The sequence below is a fragment of the Choloepus didactylus genome, chromosome 2 (genome assembly GCF_015220235.1).
Source record: "Choloepus didactylus isolate mChoDid1 chromosome 2, mChoDid1.pri, whole genome shotgun sequence".
NCBI classification, from domain to species: Eukaryota; Metazoa; Chordata; class Mammalia; order Pilosa; family Megalonychidae; genus Choloepus; species Choloepus didactylus.
In genome coordinates, this window is record NC_051308.1 from 80,598,673 (window position 1) to 80,620,577 (window position 21,905).

General features: G+C 42.7%; 1 protein-coding gene across 1 annotated transcript; it reads left to right on the forward strand.

The window, feature by feature from the left end:
* Positions 1-2,459: 2,459 nt before the first annotated feature.
* On the forward strand, positions 2,460-21,633 carry RNASEL (ribonuclease L). The gene is made up of 7 exons (XM_037825213.1): positions 2,460-2,555; positions 4,310-5,959; positions 14,886-14,971; positions 16,436-16,641; positions 16,973-17,105; positions 19,493-19,626; positions 20,334-21,633. The coding sequence occupies exons 2-7, from the start codon at positions 4,483-4,485 to the stop codon at positions 20,470-20,472; spliced, it is 2,175 nt and encodes a 724-aa protein (XP_037681141.1). The 5' UTR covers positions 2,460-2,555; positions 4,310-4,482; the 3' UTR covers positions 20,473-21,633.
* Positions 21,634-21,905: the final 272 nt, after the last annotated feature.

Genomic DNA, 21,905 nt, shown 5'->3' on the forward strand with positions numbered 1-21,905 from the left:
CTCCATGGAAACACTGAACCAATAGGTTCCAACCTAATCAACACTAATACATCTGCCCCTACAAGACTGCATCAAAGAATATGGCTTTTTCTGGGGGACATAATATATACAAACCAGCACAACAGATAATATAAACACATAATAGAAGACTGATAACTTAATATACAACATATAACATAATTATAACCCATAATATACAATATATGCTATAATGCATAGTATGTAACAAATAATATATCATACGCTATGTGATATATAATATATAATTCAGATCATGTTACTCCTCTGCTCAAAATGGTCCAATGGCCCCCATCTCACTCAGGGTAAAAGCCAAAGCCCTTATATTGGTCCCCAAGACCTTACATGACCTGGACTTCTAAGTCCTTTCTGACAACATTCCAATCCTCTCTGCCTTCCCCTCTCACTCACTCTGCTCCTGCTTCACTGGCCTCCTTGTTGCTCCCTGATTGCACCAGCAGTGCTCCTGTCTCGCAGCATTTGCATTGGCTGTTGCCTCTGATTACAGTGTGCATGCCCCAAATATTTGCATACTTTGCTTCCTCATCTTCCTCAAGTCTTTGCTCAAATGTCATCTTCTGAATGAGATCCTCCCCAGCTATCCAATTTAAAACTGTAATCCCCATTTTGGCACTTTTGACATCCCACCTCCCATGCTCCTCCCCTACTCTATTATTCTCTGCAGGATTTTCCCCATAAAACATACTATATGATTAACTTATTTGTCTATTGTCTTTGTCTCCCGACTAGAATGAGGGCAAGAATACTCTGTGTTGTTCAGTGATGTATCCCAAATCCCTGGAACAGAGCAAGTTAACCATTTTGTGCCTTTGTTTCCTCATCTGTAAAATGGGCATGAAAACAGTAGTTACCTTATGAGAGTTAGAGTAAGTGATTTTATACATGCACAGTTCTCAGAACAGTTCCTGGAACACACATGAGTGTTTGTTATTATTAACATCATCATCATCATCACCATTACTAGTATTAGTTCAGGAGGCAAAAGCAAAGTGTGCAAAGACAGAGGCAGGAAGCAGCACAATGTGATGGAGAACTAGATGGCAGCAGGGATGATGCCCATGAAGAATAGGGGAAGTCAGGGACCATATCATAATCTGAAATTCTATTACATAGTTTTTCTCAAGTGCTTATGATCTATCTCCCCCGAATGAAATGCAAGTTCCATGAAGCACTCCATGAAGAACTTGTCTGGTGAATCACTGTATCCAACCATTAGAGTAGTCACTGGCAACATGGTTAGTTCACAAAATATATTAATTCAATGAATAATATATTAAGGGTTTTGAACTTTGCCTTAAACGACTGTGGGTCAATGAAGCAGAATGTGTATTGTGGTCTTTGGCAACAAGGTGGAGCAATGGATTAGAGGCTTGGAAGCAAGTCATCAGTTTCTTGCCATCAGCGATGATGAGGGCTGAGATCAACCATTCTTTGCAGATGAGAGTTAGGGAACTGGTATTGGGAAGAGGGGTGACATCCAGGTGGTGATGTCATTCATGGAATTGGAAGAAACATGAAGAGGAGCAGATTTAGGGAGCGATGAGGGTTTCTGTTTGGGACATGGTCAAGATTTGTGGGCATAAAGCTCAGCAGAAGTCTGGGGCTACAGATTGACGTTTGGGAGATATTTGGTGCATAAGGAATAGTAGAACCCTGGGCCTGGAGGACATGACATAGGCATGTGACCATGTACTGCCCTACATCCCTGCCCACGACCGGTCTCCCCAGCAAAACGGGATATTCTCTGAGGACAGGAATACTTCCCACTGTAGCATTCAGTGCACAGTATGCAGCTCAGAGCCAGGAACATGGTAAAGAACAGAACTTCCAGAGCAAACAGGGGCTTTAAAAACCCTGTCATATGAGAGAACTGAGGCTCAACACGTTAAATCACCTGCTTGAGGTCATGAAGCTAAACGTCACAGTGCTGGCAGAGGTCTCCAGATGCCCAGGCCAGTGCCCTTTGTAAGGACACCATCCTGCAGCTGAGGGGAGAGAGCTCCGGCTCTGGGATTACTTAGCTTCTCCGAGGCTCAGTTTCATCATCAACAAGATTGTTAGAGGTCGACTGGGGCCATGCCCCATGTGTAGCAAGGAGCATAGTGCTGGCACACAGTAGGTGCTCAGAAGTGTTCATTTCCCAGCCCTTTTCTGAAGAAGGTGGGGTATTTGGAAAGACGTGGGAGAGAGACAAGAGTGATGAGTGGAGCTGGATGCTCCAACCTGAAAGGCTGAAAGGGGAACAAAATTATCTTGGGCATCCCATTGGTTAGGCTATCCACGGTCAGATTAGTGCAGCACTCTCCTCCAGAGGGTTTAGAGAGGCTGTCTGCTCCGGCTTAGCGGCGCCTGACTGTGGGCTGGCTCACCCTCCACTCCTTTCTTCTTCCTCTCTTGGCTCCGCCCAGCCAGCTCGGTGACGTCTCCCAGGAGGAAATGCTTCTCTGCCGAGAACAAGTCTTGGAGGATTTGTTACCGCCAAAGGAAAACCCGAGGGGGAAGTCGGAGTTTAGAAGGTAAGCTGAGCAGAAGGAGGAGAGCTGGGAAAGCTTGTTAAGTTGTTTGAAGGATTTCTTGGGCTTTGAGAAGCAGGGAGACTGGAGGTGAAAGGGGTGTGGGGGAATGAAAGCCAGGGAGAGCCCGGCGACTGGTGCAGAGCAGGCTGCAGCCCTGGGAACCTTTGGTCCAGAGCCGTTTCCTCAAAGATCCTGCCACAATTCACACGTTATTTATTCAAATCCTCTGTTTATCAGGCACCTCTGATCACCTGGAGAAAACGAAACTAAAAGCAGGACTTGTCTGTTGCACTTCTTTGACTGGAGCATTTTTATTCTCTACTCTCATCTATTACCCAGGGTTTCCTCAAGTACCTTTCTACCTTTGTTCCTTTATACCATCCTGTCTTGCACGTGCTTGTCATGGAGACTGTCAACAGAAGCATTTGTCCCAAAGACTTCCTTGCACAGAAAGCTGGGTGGCTCAGAAATTGTTTATGTTGCATAACTGATTAAACCTCTGAGGGTTTTGAGACTGTTGAGTGTCGAAATTGCTGAGAAACAGTTGCTTTGTGAAATATGTAGCAGTTGTGGCTATTTAAATATTCAGGTTAACAGTTTAGGGCTGTCTGATGCTTGAATTGGATCTGTAGTGCTCAGATCTGATTTAGGGTGGTTGGATCAAATTGAACCCCGGCTCCCCATTTGTGTAGTACCTATATGCACATGGGTGGGGAGTATAAGTGCATTATTTTTTCCCTTAAAAGGATATTGTATCGCTACCAATTATAAAGTGCCTAATATTTGTCACATTCTGTACTATAATGCACTTTAAACACATGACCTTATTTATTATTCCCATTTAAGGGAACAGATAACTGGGACTCAAAAAGACTAAGTTAACAGTTTAAGATTAAACACAATCAAGAAGTAAAGTCTGGGGTTACACAACTAAGGCTTCAAATACAGGTCTTGCTGAGGCTAAAACCTGAGCTCTTTCCCCTACCTTATACTCCTGACATGAGCACACAGTACAAAAAGAGATATAGAGTCAGCAAACACATTGAAAGTGATCAACCTTCCTGGTAGTATGAGAAAAGCAAATTGACAAAAACCATGAAACACATTTTTCTTATTATATGAGGGCCTTTTTTTTTTTCCCAAGAGATCACCTCTTTCTATTAAGAGTATTTTTATGTGGTATTGAAAGAAACTTGTTAATATAGGTTGAGAAGTTGAAAAACAATCATATCCTGTGGCCATTCATTCAATCCTTTGCAATTGGATTGCTTTATATACAAAGAATTGTTTGCTGCAACATTATCCAGAATTGTTCAATTTTTTTTTTGTATTTTAAAAAACTTGTGTAAAATTTTTTTTTTTTTAAATTTCAGTAATAGGGAATTAACTGCATTATGGCATATTACATGGTCATTAAAAATGTTTTAAAAGACTGTAATAAAATAAAAAATTATTTCTATTATGGCATTAAATGGAAGGAAGCAGGATATAAAATTATTTACACAGCATGATCACAACTATTTCAGTAAATATTTATGGAAATTCTAAAATATCAACAGTGTCTGTTTCTGGGCAGTGGACTAAACAGTAATAATTTCTTATTTTTAAATTTATATATTCATAATATCTATACTAAAGCAAGTTCTGTATTAAATAGGTATTTTTTTGAAAAAGTTGTTAGTAAAATGAATTTCTATATTTTTAGACTTTTTTTGGGATAATATAAAATTACAAAGTATTGCTCCTGTTTCCAGGTGAAATGTCGGAAGGCTCATGGAGCATTGTCCTTCCTCCAGCAAGATCATCCTTCCTTACCCTGACAGGAGTTTCTAAGCATTTGATGTCTCTGAGATCCAGTCCAAAGGAGATAAATTTTCACTCTTCCCAAAGAAAGGACAGAAAGTTGTAGCCAGGGGCATTTTCCATCATGGAGACCGAGAGCCCTAACAACCCCCAGGAGGGACTCGCGCCCTCCAGTGGTGAGAGGGCTGCAGTGGAGGACAATCGTCTGTTGATCGAGGCTGTTCAAAAGAGAAATATCCAGCTGGTCCAGAATTTGCTGGAAAGGGGGGCTGATGTCAACTTCCAGGAAGTGGATGGGGGCTGGACACCTTTGCATAACGCGGTACAACTTGGCAGTGAGGACATGGTGGAGCTTCTGCTTCAGCACGGCGCCGACCCTTGTAGGCGGAAGAAGAATGGGGCCACTCCCTTCCTTGTCGCTGGGATCGTGGGAAATGTGAAGCTGCTCGACCTTTTCCTTTCTAAAGGATCAGAAGTCAACGAGTGTGATTTAAATGGCTTTACAGCTTTCATGGAAGCTGCTGTGTATGGTAAGGTGGACGCTTTAAAATTCCTGCATGAAAACGGAGCAGAGGTGAATTTGGGGCGAAAGACAAAGGAGGATCAAAAGAAGCTTAGGAAAGGAGGGGCCACGGCGCTCATGGATGCTGCTGAACATGGCCACGTAGATGCCTTGAAGGTGCTCCTCGATGAGATGGGGGCAGCTGTCAATGCCCGTGACAATATGGGCAGAAACGCCTTGATCTACGCTCTTATGAGCTCTCGCGAGGAGAACGTGGAGGCCATCGCTCGCCTGCTGCTTGACCATGGGGCTGACGTCAACGTGAGGGGAGAAAGAGGGAAAACGCCCCTGATTCTGGCCGTGGAAAAGAAGCACCTGGGTTTGGTGCAGATGCTTCTGGAACAAGAGCATATAGACGTTAACGACACAGACAGCGAGGGCAATACAGCACTGCTGGTTGCTGTCCAAGGCAGACAGGAGAAAATTGCCCGGTTGCTATGCAACAAAGGAGCCCACGTGGACTGTGGGAATCTTGTTATCATAGCGAGGCGGAATTATGACATTTCCCTTGTAGAATTTCTTCTCCGTAATGGAGCTAGAGAAGATTTTCACCCTCCTGCTGAGGACTGGAACCCTCAGAATTCACGTTGGGGGGAGGCCCTGAAACATCTCCACAGGATATACCGCCCTATGATTGGCAAACTCAAGATCTTCATTGACGAAGAGTATAAAATTGCTGACACATCCGAAGGGGGAATCTATCTGGGGTTCTACGAGGGACAAGAGGCAGCTGTGAAGCGATTCTGTGAAGGCAGTATACTTGCACAAAAGGAAGTCTCCTGTCTGCAAAACAGCCGAGAGAACTGTAACTTAGTGACATTCTATGGGACTGAGAGTCAGGGAGACTGTTTGTATGTGTGTCTTGCCCTCTGTGAGCGAACCCTGGAGGAGCACTTGGCCATGAACTGCAGAGGAGCTGCAGAAAACGCAGAAGATGAGTTTTCCCGCAGTGCGCTATTGTCTATATTTAAGGCTGTTGCAGAACTACACCTTGTGGGATATGCTCACCAGGATCTGCACCCACAAAACATTCTGATAGGTGAGTCCCAACACCCAATCCTTTGTTAGAAATTGCAGTCTTTGTTTACAAAAGGAAAAGTTTTCCATTGTGGTTCAGAAGGGTATAGAGTAAATTTTCACAGATAAACAATTCAGAGGATTATTGCAAGGATTTCATAATTGCAGTGCAGTCCCTCCTTGCTACCTATTATAACTGGGTTCCCCTACCACACAGGGAGGTTGCTGGGTGCCAGGGGAATACCAGGCTAACCTTAGATTGCCCTAGGAAAAATGCAAATATAAATGTGTGTCTTGGAGGGAGCCAGCTCCAGAAATTTGAATTCTTAGAGTAGTTTGCAAACCAGGGAATCCTGAAGGTGAGTTCCTACAGACAGAGGGGCAGTCGTTGTGAAACTCAATGGCAAAACTAAGGTCAAAACAGGAGATGTGAGGGCAAGATGCAGCAGGGTGACAATATAGACTCCAAACTGGCAGGGCAAGTCAGCATCCACTGGTCCAAGCCAAAAACAAAATAAATGAAAACAACATTAAAGGAAGGAAGTACAACTGAGTGTAAATTCCCAGGAGACAATATGGTACAGTAGAAAGATCCTGGGCTTTAGCGATGATCAGGGGGGCTTAAGGCCCAGTCCTGCCACTTTCTAGTTTTGTAACTTTGAACAAGTCATTTAATGCTATGAGCTTCAGTTTCCTCATTTGGGACTGATAATGCCTGCTTCATAAGCTTGCTGTGAGGACTAAGTGTAATGTTTTAAGTAGACAAGTCACCTGGTATATTGTAAGTACTCAACAAAGGCCTAGCAATTATCTACGGTTCTAAGAAGAAACAGGACATGACATATAGGCATGCATTGAGATTTAAGTCAGGAGTAAGGGAAGAGAGGAAAAAGTGGATCAGGTATCAGGAGGCAGAGAACAGTATTAAAGGATCTGAAAGAGATAAGGAGGAATACATAAGAAAACAACTAGGCTCTGGCCTTTAACTTGCGGGCAGGTGCTGGTGCTACTCTGCCCTGGTTTTTAGCACTTTGCTGGGGGTGCTAAAGAGGGCCAAAAGTTGCGTGTAGCTCTACAGAGTGAGGCAGAGTCTTCAAGATTTAGCCAGAGGTCTTCAGGGGTCTTCCCAATTCTCACAACCGATCTGGATGCTAAAATGTCATATAACACAGCGTATAAGAAATGGGCTTTGAGCTACCTATTCTTTGGAATTTTTTGCACCATCTCATCTGTTTTTAATTTTGAAAAACAAAGAATTGATTGTATTTCTACCTCAAGGTAATGAACCGCTGAACACATGCTGCAGACTCTATTCCTTGCATTAAATCCTTAAAGGAAAAGGAAAAAAAACGATTTAAAATGAATTTATAGCTGAGTTCAAAATAAAAGAGGAATTTTTTATAGGGCAAGAATCCTAGACAGACTCAGCATGGATAAGATGGGGTTGAAGAAGGACATACAGAAAGTCACAGGTAACTGTTACTCTAACCTGGAACAACACAAAGGAACATCTCTCCCAGCGGCAGGGGAAGGCAGAAGCAGGAAAGGACAAAGGACTGGCTACCGAAGGATTGCTAAATCAGTAGAAAGTAGGCAGATTAAATCCTGTGAATCCCCCCTTCTCCAGGGATCAGACATCTGTGACAGGGCTGTCTGTCTTCAGGAATGCTGCTTGGGACACTGGGTGGTTGGTGATCCCAAGAAAGGCAAAGAGAAGTTACACCCAGACAACTGTTTGCTAAGGCACCCCCTGCTAAGTGGCATATCCTGCTTGCCCTGACTTACGCTGAGTACAGTGCAGAGCAGGAGCTCTGGCAACTGCTTCCATCCCTGCTCTTTGTTGGGTGACATTCACAGAAACAACTCACAGGGCATCAGGGATTCTCAGCTGCAAAGATGGGCTTACAGTAAAAAATCATTTAAGATGTTTGAGGAGTGCCGATACCTTTAAAGAGATGCATCAAGCTCAAGAATTTACACTCAAGTAATCAGAGCTGAGTAACCACAATCCAATTTTAAAGTAAGTATAATTAATAAACCAGAGAACAAAGATAGGTTATTATATCCAAAAAGAAGGATAAACATTATGAAAAGAGCCAAATAGAAAGCTTGGAAGTGAAAAATACAATTGTTTACAACAATTTTCAAAAAAAACCTTCAGAAATCGGTTAAAGATTAAATGAGTGAGCCAGAAGATTATCCTGAGAAATTCTCCTAGGACATAGCAGAAAGGCATAAAGAGATAGAAAGTATATTTTAAAAATTTAGTTTTGTGAAGGGTAGACCAGAAGTTGCAGCATTCATCTAATAATTTGTGATGATTAGGTCATGTGTCAACTTGGCCAGGTGATGGTGCCCAGGTGTCTGGCCAAGCAAGCACTGGCCGAACTTACTGCGAGTACATTTCATGGACTTAAATCATCAGTAAATTGACTGCATGTATGGCAGATTACATCTATAATCAACTAAGGGGAGTGTCTTCTGCAATGTGAGACATTTGATCCAATCAGTTGAAGTCTTTAAAAGGAGAGTTGATGAATTCAGCAGTCAGAAGAGAAGATTTTCATCTCTGCATCAGCCAGCTAGTCTCTCCTGGGGAACTCACTGAAAACCTTCATCGGAGTGCCAGCTTGCAGCCTGCCCTATGGAATTATTTGTATTCGTGCATCCCCACAGTTGTGTGAGACACTTTTATAAAATCTCATATGTACAGATATCTCCTGTTGGTTCTGTTTCCTTAGAGAACCCAAATACAGTATTTCAGAGAGAGAATGCGGATGAGGCAATATTTGAAAAAAAAAATACAGAATTTCCCAGAACTAAAGACAGGTATCAATTCTCATATTGAAAAGACTCACTAAAAGTCAATAAAGATAAATAAGAGGAAAAACAACAGCACTGTGTCACATCATAAAGGACTTTCAAAGCATCAAGGATAAAGAGGAAAACTCAAAAGCTTCCAAAGGGAAAACAAATTACCAACACAGAAATCAGAATCATATTAGCCTATGAGTTCTCTCTTCAGCCACCTGTATGCAACAAGAAAGAGCTGAAGAGAAAGAACCTTTTTAATAGTCAAATTATTGCTCATGCTATTCGAAATAAATACATTTTAAGCATTCTAGGGTTCAGAAACTTTACTACTACCAACCCTATATAAAAGAACTGCTGGAGGATATGCATAAGGAAGGAGAGAGAGAGTCTGGTGGAAAACAGTGACCTAAGAAGCAAAAAAATTATTAATTTCAAGCAACCTACATACATATATATTTAAAACCACAAATTAAAAAACATGGCAATTCAGATGATAGGTCTCTGGTGGGAGTGAGGTGAGAATGAAGAGCAGAGTGAAAGGAAGGGACTGAGGTTCTTGACTCACTGGCAAAAGGGTGGAGTGGGCAGACTTCATCTGGACCCTGCCCATCCACTCTAATAATTGCATTAGGGTTCTTCAGAGAAACAGAACCAACAAGAGGGGTGTGTGTGTGTGTGTGTGTGTGTGTAAATATTAAGAGATTTATTATGGGAATTGGCTCATGCCCCCATGGGGATTGGCAAGTCCGAATCCTGTAGGGCAGGCTACAAGCTGGAAACTCAGTGACGGTGACATTGAATTCCCTGGGGAAGCTGACTATCTGAAGTGTAGATAGAAATCTGCTGAAATCCTCCAATCTCCTTCTGAGGCCTCCTACTGATTGGATAAGGAGACCCCTTAAGGCAATCTCCTTCGTTGATGTAATCAACCATAGATGCAAGCAACTGACCAATGATTTAAATCCACTTAGTAATCTCACAGTAACAATCAGGCCAATGCTTGCTTGACCAAACAACTAGACAAATAAGCTAGCCAAGTGGACACATGAAATTAACTATCACATCTGTCTATGATTATATAAATACAGAAACTAAGTGTATACGTGTTTAGAAACTTTTATGGCACTTTGATTATGTCTGCTGATTGTAATAATAAAAAAATTGGGGTTTGTGAAAAAGAATCATGTCTTGAAAGAGATTTGAAGTGTTTCATTTAGGTCTGTTCAAACTCAAGTAGTGAAAAACTCAAATTGGCTTAAATAATTAAAGGAGTTTGTTGGTTCAAATAACTGAAGACAATCCCCAGTCTATGATCTGAACCCCATCTGCCTCATCAGCCTCGTTGCAGTCCACTTTCTTACTTGATCCTTTGTTTTTCCTCCCAGGCCTTCTTTCCATTACAGTAGAATTCTCCAGGTTTTCTGCCTCAGGAATTCCTATTTGGAATTCTCTTTTCCCTCTCTTCCCCACTCCATTCAACTCTCCAAATTCTATTCAACCTTTCAGTCTAAGTGTCTCTTCCTTAAGTATGACTTCTCCTTCCACACTCCTCATAGCCAGGTAGGTTTTCCTGTAAGATACCTTCATAGCATCCTGCACGTTTTGCTAGCATTTTCACAATTGCAGTAATTTTGTGTTTGGTCATATAATTATTCATTTAATATCTATCTCATCTCCCAGAGACTCTAAACTCCAGGGTCTAGACTATGTTCTTGTTTACCATCATTTCCCCCTCAATAAAGACTTGTTGAGTAAGTTACTGATTTATTTTTGTTGGATTCTGGGTTCCAACACAACTTTGAGGTCCATGTTAGAAACCCTCAATTGCACCAGTCATCATCCTATTCCAGCCTTCTTTCTTAGATTCCTTCAAGCCAGAAGTAAGAACCAGCTCTCAGAGGACTTGCCCACCTTTCATCATGTTCTTAACTCCCTGAGGCCTCTCTAATCATTCATCCCTCTTTTGGAGGACTCAGTGGCTTCTTTCAAGGAAGGAAGATTGTAATGTGGGACATGAAGTGGACAAAGAAGCAGTGACTCAGTACAAGCAAATGGTTGAACCTTGATGTCTGTTTAAAATATACTAGTGGCTTGTGAGTGGCTTGATTTGATGGGAAGCTATGCTCAGGTGGCCCTGGATTTAGTGGCTTGTTTTTGTTTAGTTGTTCTTCAGCCATAGGATATAACCCTAACTTTCGCCAGCAACTTCACAAATCTCTGCTGTTTGCTCCCAGGAATTGCACAAATGGGGAGCTGGTCAAATTTACTCCCCTTCTTCCCAGCTTGGAAAAAATAAAATGTAAGCGGAGAACCTAAGATGGTGGCTAGGTAAGACAGGGCAAAAAAACAACTCCATGAAAAATACTATATAAAAGCCAGAAAGTGACCCAGGATACCAGTTCCAGTGATGCACCAGCTGGACAAGGTCTGCTAAATCCACAGGGACTGTGCATTTGGTGAGACGGGGAGTCTGCATTCTGAAACAAGTGAGTGAGCTGGTTGAAAGTCTGGTGGCTGCACTGCAGTGCGGGGAAACCATGGGTTGGCGTTTGGAGACAGACTAGTTCTTTTAAAAAAAAAAAAAAATCCTGGGAGCAGCTGCGGTTACGATGGTGAGAACCACGCAGTGAAGAACAGCAGGAGCGGGATGTGCCAACCTCTTGGTGTCTGGCATGGAGGATAGCCCACTGCTGATTGTCTCAGGGCCAGGGAGCAGAGGGGAGTCAAAAGGGGAAAGAAACCGCGCCCCTTACAGCCACCTCCCCAGCGGGCTGGGGATGCTCCTGCCCGGGGCCGGAGCTATAGCCCAGGGCTGCACGAAGGGTCCCAGTGTGATGGGGAGTGTTTCCCGCAGCACGTGCACACGCCACAATATTGGCCATGGACAGTGGCCTTTAGTGCACCCACAGCTAATTGTCCAGAGCTGGGAAGGCAGAGCTGTGCGAAAAGGGGGAAATTAATATGCCCCATTCAACCATCTTTACAGCAGGCTAGGAACGCCCCTGCACGGCCCGGCGGTCCATGGCTTCCCTGGAGGGCTGGCGCGCACTCGTGATGTGGCACAGCCTTCTCTCAGCAGAGGTCCTGGAAGAGCACAGAAATCCCAGGGACCCTACACCAATAGCAAGGAATGGTGGGTCAGTGGGAGAGACAATCTGTGGCAAGACTGAAATGAAGGCTTAGACTCTTGCAACAGCTTTAAATCTCCAGGAACACCTGGGAGGTTTGATTATTAAAGCTGCCCTGCCTCCCTATCCACCCAGACACACGCCCCACATTCAGGGCAGACAGCACCAACAACACACCCAAACTTAATGCACCAATTGAACCCCACAAGAATCAGATCCCTGTACACCACAAAGACAAAGTTGGGGAGAACTGACTTGAGGGGAATAGGTGACTTGCGGACACCATCTGCTGGTTAGTTAGAGAAAGTGTACACCATCAAGCTGTGGATTTGACAAATTAGACATCGGTATTTTTTATATCCTGAAAGGAACCCTATCAAGTAAAGCAAATGCCAAGAGGCCAAAAACAACAGAAAATCTTAAAGCATATGATAAAACCAGATGATATGGAGAACCCAAACCCAAATCAAAAGATCAGAAGAGTCAAGGTACTTGGTGCAATTAATCAAGAACTAGAGACAAACAATGAGAGCATGGCACAGGATATAAAGGTCATGAAGAAGAGCATGGCACAGGATATAAAGGACATAAAGAAGACCCTAGAAGAGCATAAAGAAGAAATTGCAAGAGTAAATTAAAAAAATAGAAGGTTTTGTGGAAATTAAAGAAACTGTTGGCCAAATAAAAAAGACTCTGGATACTTATAATACAAGATGAGAAGAAGTTCAACAATGACTCAGAGTCCTTGAGGACCACATAATTGAAAATGAAAGAACAAAAGAAATAATGGGGAAAAAAATTGAAAAAATCAAAATGGATTTCAGGGATATGATAGATAAAATAAAACATCCAAATTTAAGACTCATTGGTGTCCCAGAAGGGGAAGAGAAGGGTAAAGGTCTAGAAAGAGTATTCAAAGAAATTGTTGGGGAAAATTTCCCAAACCTTCTACACAATATAAATACACAAAGCATAAATGCCCAGCAAACTCCAAATAGAATAAATCCAGATAGACCCACTCCAAGACATATTCTGATCAGACTGTCAAATACTGAAGAGAAGGAGCAAGTTCTGAAAGCAGCAAGAGAAAAGCAATTCACCACATACAAAGGAAACAGCATGAGACTAAGTAGTGACTATTCAGCAGCCACCATGGAGGCGAGAAGGCAGTGGCATGACATATTTAAAATTCTGAGAGAGAAAAATTTCCAACCAAGAATACTTTATCCAGCAAAACTCTCCTTCAAATTTGACGGAGAGCTTAAATTTTTCACAGATAAATGCTGAGAGATTTTGCTAATAAAAGACCTGCCCTACTTCAGATACTAAAGGGAACCCTACTGACAGAGAAACAAAGAAAGGAGAGAGAGATACAGAGAAATTTAACAGACTATATAGAACATTATATCCCAAATCACCAGGACACACATTCTTCTCTAGTGATCATGGATCTTTCTCCAGAATAGACCATATGCTGGGACATAAAACAAGCCTCAATAAATTAAAAAATATAATTGAATTTATTCAAAGCACATTCTCTCACCACAATGGAATACAAATAGAAGTCAGTAACCATCAGAGACTTAGAAAATTCACAAGCAACTGGAGAGTAAAATTGAGGGGGAGATGAAAACATTCCTGGATAATCAAAAGCTGAGGGACTTCCTCACCAGTAGATCAGTCCTGTGAGAAATGCTAAAGGGAATTGAGCAGGCTGAAAGGAAGGGACTCTAAACAATTGACTGAAACCACATTTAAGAAATAAAGATTTCCAGTAAAGATCACATGGTAAATATAAATACCAATACTACTGTATTTTTGATTTGTAACTTCACTATTTCCTTCCTACAGGATCTAAAATACATAAACTGTAATGATAAATCAGTGGTTTTGGACTCAGTGTAAAATATGTAATTTTTGACAAGAACTACATAAAGGTGGGGGAATGGAAGAGTATAGGAACATAGTTTATGTGTCCTATTGAAGTTAAGTTGGTATCAAAGAAAAACAAGGTTGTTATAGATTTAGGAGGTTAAATTAAAGCCCCATGCTAAACACAAAGGAAGTATCAGAGAGTATGACCATAGAGATGAAAAGTAGAGTAGGGGTTACGAGAAGTGGGGGAAGGGGCAATGGGGAGTTAAGAAATGAGAGTAGGGTGTCTGTTTGGGGTGAAGGGAAACTTCTAGAAATGGATGGTTGGAAGGTGATAGCATTGCAACATTCTAAATGTGATTAATCCCACTAATGGAATGCTAGGGAGGGGTTGGAATGGGAAGATTTAGGCTGTATATGTGTTTCCACAGTTGAAAAAAAAAAAGACAGTCTAAATAGATAATGACAATTAAATGCCAAGGATGATCCTGGATGGGCTCTGAGGATGGAGGACAGGAGGCTCCAACGGACATAGTTGGGGCATAAGAAAAAAAAAAAGGAAATATAGAATGTAAGCTTTATATCAATGTTGAATTTCTTGAACTTCTTAGCTGCACTTAATGGGATTGCATAAAAGAATGTTCTGTTAATGGGTAATGTTTATGTGAATTATATTGTTTGTTCAAAGATGTGTGCAGCTTGCTCTCATATGTTCAGAAGACAGAGCAATAGATGGATGACAGGGAGGGAGGGAGGGAAAGAAAGAAATGGTGGTGTGACAGGATGTTAAAGTTGGTGGATCGGGGTATTGGGGGAGGGGGGGTCGGGGTATGCTGGAGTTCTGTGTATGGGGTTTGTATTGTTTTTGCAACTGTTCCTGTAAGTTTGAATTTATTTCAAAATAAAATTAAAAAAAAATGTAAGCACTGCTCTTGTCAGATACTGAATAGACCAAATGAAGCAGTCTGCATGAGGGTGTTTTGAGGAATAAGCAGCAATACAGATATAAACTTTCTTTTTGTCTTCTTCAGAGATGATGGATTGTACATTGTTTGACATACTTATTTAAGTTAATTGACTCACAACACGAGAATGAGGATTTTCAATGCATCTCTGTAAACTATCCCTTAGATTCTAAGAATGCTGTTCGCCTGGCAGATTTTGATAAAAGTGTCAAGTATGCTGGACATCTGCAGGAAATCGAGAGAGATCTAGAGGTAATTATTAAAATCCAGTTTACTTGTTCATGTTTCTACTTCCTCCTTTATTTGCTCATTCGTTTCTTAATTTCCTATGACCTATATTTGAAATGGTCCTATTTAAATCAGGATGGAAAGAATATTCATGTCTCTTTCTGATTTTACCAATTAATTTAGGGTTTGGGAATGGTGCCAGATATAGTTCCAGACAAATTAGAGATACTTCAAATCTGGACAAACACAGGACTATTATTATTTTTTTTCTTGTTTTTAAGCTGAGAAATGGAAATTAAAAAAAACAAAACAAAACTCTAATTATAAAAATAATTGTTGGTGTCTCCAAAGGGTCCACAGTGTCCCCCAGTCTTGCCTGCTGTCCTCACTCAGTCCTTACAGACAACAGTTTTCCACGGGCCTCATCCTGGGGGTAGAGCTTTCAGTGTCGAGGGTGGAAGGTATAAAGGTCCGGGTCTGGGTGGAGTTGGCTGCTGCTTTGGCACCTTTCTGAATGTAGTTTGGCTCTTTCTCTTCCTCCAGTAGCTAATAAGTAAATAAACTGAGTGTGCCACAACACACTCCTCTCCAGTGAAACACCTTCTGCTTAGGGATAAAGGAAATGGATTTCTTTTCCCGTTCTATCAGACTTGTGTGCTGAGCTCTGAAGATGGCCAGATACTGAGGCCCTTCGAAGTTTCCGGGGAAGGATGTGGTCAACCTCCAGTGTGAAAGAGACTAAGCTTGAGACCCTGAAAAGGCTGCTCCACCTGAGAGGAGATGGAGCCTGGCCTGTGCAGACCAATGGTCCCAGGCTGATTCTGACCCTGCCAGGGCAGTCTCCGTCTTGCTGCGTTCCCCAGGGTGCTGAGTTTTCAAGCCACCGGGCAAGAGCTCTCCAACCATCTGTCTGGTCTCCTGCCTCTGCTGGTTTAAAGCTTGGCCTTTGTGGTTTGATGGTTCCAGATTTCAGCTCCTGCCCTGACTGGTATCTTGCCTGGCTGGTGCAGAGAGTTCTTATGCTGGCTCCGTCTCTGTCTTTCTTCCCTGCCATGGCCTAACTCCTGGGGCCATCACTGTGTCCCTCCAACCTGGACTGGCCCCTTTATCTGCTGCTCACCATAGCCCTGGACCCAAAGTCCCAGTTCCTCAGCATTTCCCTTGATTAAACCATTCTCCCTTTCCTCTGTTCATGTAAATGCCATCGAATCTTTTTAAGGCCCTCCTCAAATCCCTCTTCTTCCATCAATCTGCCCTGACAACTGTGGCCCAGGATTATCTTTTGCTCCTCAAAAATAAAACTTGTGTGGACCATTTACTGCCTTGAAGAATTATGTACAAACCTGTGTCTTCTCTCCCTAACCAGTCTGCATACTCCATGAGATTCCTCTGTCTTCCATTTGTTTATGGCCTGCACCATTCCCTCCACGGTTATTCAGATAGAGAATCCATCAGCATCTTTGGCTTCATTTTGTGGTTTCTGTACAGGCTCTTGGACGGCTGGTCCTATATGTGGTAAAGAAAGGAGACATCCCTTTTGAGACGCTGAAGGTTCAAAGTAATGAAGAGGTGATTCGGCTTTATCCAGACGAGGAAATTCAGGATCTCATTCGCCACCTGTTCTCTCCAGGGAAAAACTTACAGACTCCACTTTGTGAAATGCTGGGTCATCCTTTCTTTTGGAGTTGGGAGAGGTAGGTAAAACTTGAACCTGTATCATAAGCCTCAAGAATGAAGAGGGCATGATGGTGTGGGTTGAGGCTGGGGCTGGGAACCAGCAGACTCAGGCTTTCCTCCAGCTTGGCACCAGCTGGCTGTGTCCTTGGAGAGGTGACTTGGCCTCTCTCGAGTTTGGTTTTCTCCTCTGAAGGATAAGGGTGAAAAAGTTGCCTGCCTTTCTCATTATGCAGAATTTTTTAAGACAGTGGTATTATGACTTTTATTAAAAAACAAAAATCTAATGTTTTTTTCTTTCTGGAAAGAGTGCAAAGGAGGGAGTCATCATGATAATTTTGTCATCCGCAGCCGCTATAGGACCCTTCAGGGTCTGGGAAATGAATCTGACATCAAAGTACGAAAAGCTACAAGCGAGATCCTCAAAAAACTGAATCAGGGGCCACATGAACCTTCCAGAAGTTTTGACCAGTGGACTAGTAAGGTACAGATAATTCCCATGGTTGGGGTTGTTCCAGGAATAAGAATCTGTATAAAAGGGTCATTACTTCTTCTGTCTAGAGGTTGTAAATGTTTTATGTTAGCTTTTCTTACTTGGCCCATGTAACCGGGGAGTGGAAGAGGTGATTTTCCTTCCCTCCCTCCCCATACCCAGTACGCACCTTGCCCTTTTGCGTCACTGCTCCCCCTTTCAAAGTCAGGCCCCTCCCTCACTCCTCCAGGCCCCAGACCCTCCTGATACCCTTGTCCAAGCTCGTCCTGAGGAAAAGCCCATGAGCCTTTACCTTTCCCGTGAATATGTCCCTTAAGCGTTGTTCTTGTCTTTGTGACAGGAGCAGTCAATTAATTTGAGCTTAGCCCAAAGGAGGTTCTGCACCATGAGACATTTTAGTCCAGGGAGAGCCTGGCCACCTCCTCTGTCGGTGAATAGCCCAGCTCCGAGGATCTGTGTGGAGACCCAGGTTCTGGCTGAGAAAACAGACTACAAAGAAAAGATGATCCTTCACGTTCCTCTTCAAGAAGAGTTTCACCCAACTTGAACTAAATATAGTGATTACAAAATCAATCATCATGTTGATCTAGTTGGTACTGTCAGACCTTTAATTATTATTAATTGGCAAACCTGTCAGGTACCAATGATGTAGAAGACTAGTGCAAGGCCATCGGGATACGAAGAATATGACTGATCCTTGTAGGCAGAGAGACCAAGGAAGGAATGGTGATGTGACATGTGCTGAGCACCCCTGAGACACATGCAAAGCACTGGGGGAGGGTCCGTAGCCCCTGGTCTTCACACATATTACCCATTCTAGTCCTCCTAGGCTTCTGCTTCTCCTCTTTGTTTCTGGCTCTTGCTTTGCTTTCCTTCTCTTACCTGTGTCTGGGATACACATCATGCTCATAACTGCTGGCGTAGTGTCCAATGTCTGTCTTCCCCACTAGCCTGTAAATTCCATGGGGTCAGAGGCTGTGTGTTGTCTCATCCATTACTGTATTCCAGGCACTAAGTAGGTGAGCCGTGACTCCTTGCTGCATGAATGTCTATAACACTTCAGCTAAAATTTAAACTTGTGGAAACAGAGCTTTGACATCAGAGCAGATGGCAGGGATAGCTAACAGTGTTATGGTGTTGACAATGCCCCAACCACTGTTCTAAGCACTACAGTGTGTTACCACAATTAATCCTTGTAACAAACTCTGAAGCCATTGTCTCCATTTGGAAGATAGGCACACTGAGGCACAGACAAGTCATTTTTCCAAAGGCCCAGAGCCGGTAGGGGTGCCGCAGGATTTGAATCTCAGTAGTTTGGCTGCCAAGGTCAAGTACTCAAGCCAGAGCTGAAATGGCATCAAGTTCCTCAATCATTTTAGTTGCTGGAGGACATTTTAAGCACAGAGGTGGTTCCTGACTTGCCCAGGGCTGACAGCCAGAGCTGGGAAGAGAACCCTGTTATTTTGTTTCCCATTCCAGTGGTTCTTTCCCCAAAACTTCATTGACTGAGGGTCTTACCTTTAATTCCTTTTTCATACTTTGTTTTTCTGTTGATTTTAGCTACTTGCCTATATTCATGGTCACATGACTAAATTTTGGCAGCACCAGGTCTAGAACCCACGTTTTCCCATGTTCTTTCCTCCATCCTGCTGCGTACGCCTCGCTCAGTGTTTCTCACATAATACACCCGGGCTGCCTCAGCACCATCTTCACGTGAGACAGCCTGGTCTAGTCACCAGTTACTCTTCCTAAGTGACACCCTGGCTGCATGGATGTTGCATATCATTCTCTTATGCCAAACTCCTTCTAAACATGGGTGCAGTCTGCAAGGGTGACAAGCAGAGAGAAGGAGAGCATTCATCATAAGGAATCACCCCGGGAGACTGAGCGGCGAGGAAAAACAACCTTTGGAAATACACTCCTTAAAAATAAAAACACATCCATTTCGCAAATGGTTGACAGGCCTGGTTTCTGTTGGGACAACTCCATTTAAGGAGGATATCTAATCAAATGTGAATTTGGAAGAATAGCCATGAGAATAAAAATAATGTACAGTATGAGAAGCAAAGTTTCTAGGGTAGCAGACAAAGATTTTTTAAAGTGGTTTTAATAGAGCTAGTTTTTATAAAATCAATTTCCTTGGAAACTAGAGACACAAATTTAAATTACCTATAATCCCACGTCCTAACAGAATTAGACTTAGAGTTTTGACGTACAACACTTCCTTTCATTCTTTTATTCTCTATTAAACAGCTTTATTAATTAGTGGTATTTGTGACATATATTCAAATTTGTATTTTGTCTTTTTCTACTGACATTCCATCAGCATTTATTTTGTGTTCCTATCACATTTTTTTGCGTCATGTTTTGTTTTTTAGATAGACCAACGTGTTATGAGAAAAATGAATAAGTTCTATGAAAAAAGCCGCAATTTCTACCAGGACAGTGTGGGTGACCTGTTAAAGTTCATTCGGAATCTGGGCGCACACATTAATGAAAAAACAAATAAAGAGTAAGTGTTACTTCCACTGCTGTAAATAATGTGTGAAATTAGAAAAATGAAAAGAAATTCCAATTCTAAATTTATTTGCACTGTTTGATGGAAAATAGAAAATTTATTTTGATGAAAGAAAAGAAAAGTAATTATTTCCTTCTGTTTGGGGAAGGACCCTACAAGGACCCTTGATCACAAGGACCCTACAATTAATGAGGGCATGCACGGTAGGCCCTGCTCCGTCTTCCTTTCAGCTTTGGCTGAGCCCCACGGACTGGAAGGCTAGGGACTCCCTTCTGTGGAGAAACACAGGGGCACTGGGCAGCTGGTGAAGCGAATGCAGTTTCAGAGTCTAAAAATGGCTCCACATTCGTCGTCAGCTTTTGCTGCTAAAAATGGTAGCTGCAAACTAACAAACAAACAAACAAACAAAACCTTATAGTTCTCAGGGCTTTTTTGAATTGTGGAATTGTGGCTTAAGGATTGTGGACTTGTATTAGCTCCATTCTACAGATGATAAAACTGAGTTTCAGAAAGATTAAGTTGCTAAAGATTGCACAATTAATTGAAGACTCCAGATGTGAATCTTGCTCTGTCAGATTCCAAAGTCCTTCCTCATTGTACTCAAGGAATTAAGGCAGCAAAGAATTCTCCAGAGCTGTATGTGATATAGGGGGAAGAGGAATTGAGGGAGAGCCTGTCAAGTCATTTTTATTTCATTTCAGCATGAAGTTGAAAATTGGAGATCCTGCCCAGTATTTTCAGAAGACATTTCCTGATCTGATGATCTATGTCTATACGAAACTACAGGACACAGAATACACGAAGCATTTTCCCCAGACCCACGATCTTCCCAAGCTTTAATGTGGTGGAGCGGTGGCTGTGGAGAATGGGCCAAATGGCCCTGAGTGCTGACTGAGTCTTTTGCGTTCACTAGTACAGACAGTCACAATTGTCTGGGTCTCTGTCATCTAACAAGGTTGCTTGTTAAGGATGAGTTGGATAGCTGATGCCCCAGTGTCTGGCATTCTGCAAATGTTTGTAGCAAAAACAGTGTATGCCCCAATTACCTTAGTCCATTTCCATGGTAAAGGTTAATGGCAGGAGTTGGGCATTCTGTTAAGATTCCTCTTGTCAATTGCACTAAACGGAGGAGTGCCCAGACCCCTTGTGCTGTATGCTTTAAATGAATTATCTCAATTAATTGTCCCAACCGCCCTGCAAGACAGGACTTATCTCCATTTAAGAACTGAGGAGTATGAGTCTCAGAGAGTTTGAGCTATTTGCCCAATATCATACAACTTGTATGGAGCAGTATATAAATGCCATGTGGTACTATTGTTACATCTCACTTGGTCACCTGAGAACTAAATTACCAGCTCAGGGCTCTTCTGGATGAGACCCAAAAGGAACACATCGCAGGGGCTCCAGGTGGCTCATTCATTCATTCAGTATTTATTGAGCTCTTCCTTACTCTATGTCTAGGTCCTACTTGCCTGAGTTCCGTTCTTCTAGAGCTATTTGCACTGGGCACTGGCTTCCCATGATCTTAAGGCAGTAGGTCAGTTTTGCACCCAAGGGACATTTGGCAGTGTCTGGAGATGTCTTGGTTGTCACAACTGGTGGTGTGGGTGGGGGTTGTGTGCTACTGTTATCTTGTGACATAGAGGCCAAGGATGCTGCTAAACATCCTATGATGCGTAGAACAGTCTCCCATAAAGAATTATCCAGCCCAGAATGTCAGTAGTACTGAGGTAAGAAATCCTGCCTTAAGGGGCCAGGAGGATTTTGAGTTGGCTCAGGGCCCAGGACCCAGGACCACAGACTGTGCAGACCACCCCACAGAAAAATGACTCGAGATTTGATTTATTGCTGTAGCAAGACAGTTCGAGGGTCACCTCCTGTGCCGGTTTGAATGTATTATGTCCCCCAGAAAAAGCATTCTTTGATGCAATCTTGTGGGGCAGACGTTTTAGTGCTGATTAGATTGGAATCCTTTGATTGTTTCCATGGAGATGTGACCCACCCAGCTGTAGGTGATAACTCTGATGAAATAATTTCCATGGAGGCGTGGCCCCGCCCATTCAGCGTGGGCCTTGATTAGTTTACTAGAGCACTATATAGGCTCAGACAGAAGGAGCAACCTTGCTACAGCCAAGAGGGACACTTTGAGGAATGCACAGGAGCTGAGAGAGGAACTGCAGTTTACAGAGACATTTTGGAGACGGCCTTTGAAAGCACACTTTTGCTCCAGAGAAGCTAAGAGAGGACAAATGCTCCAAGAGCAACTGAGAGTG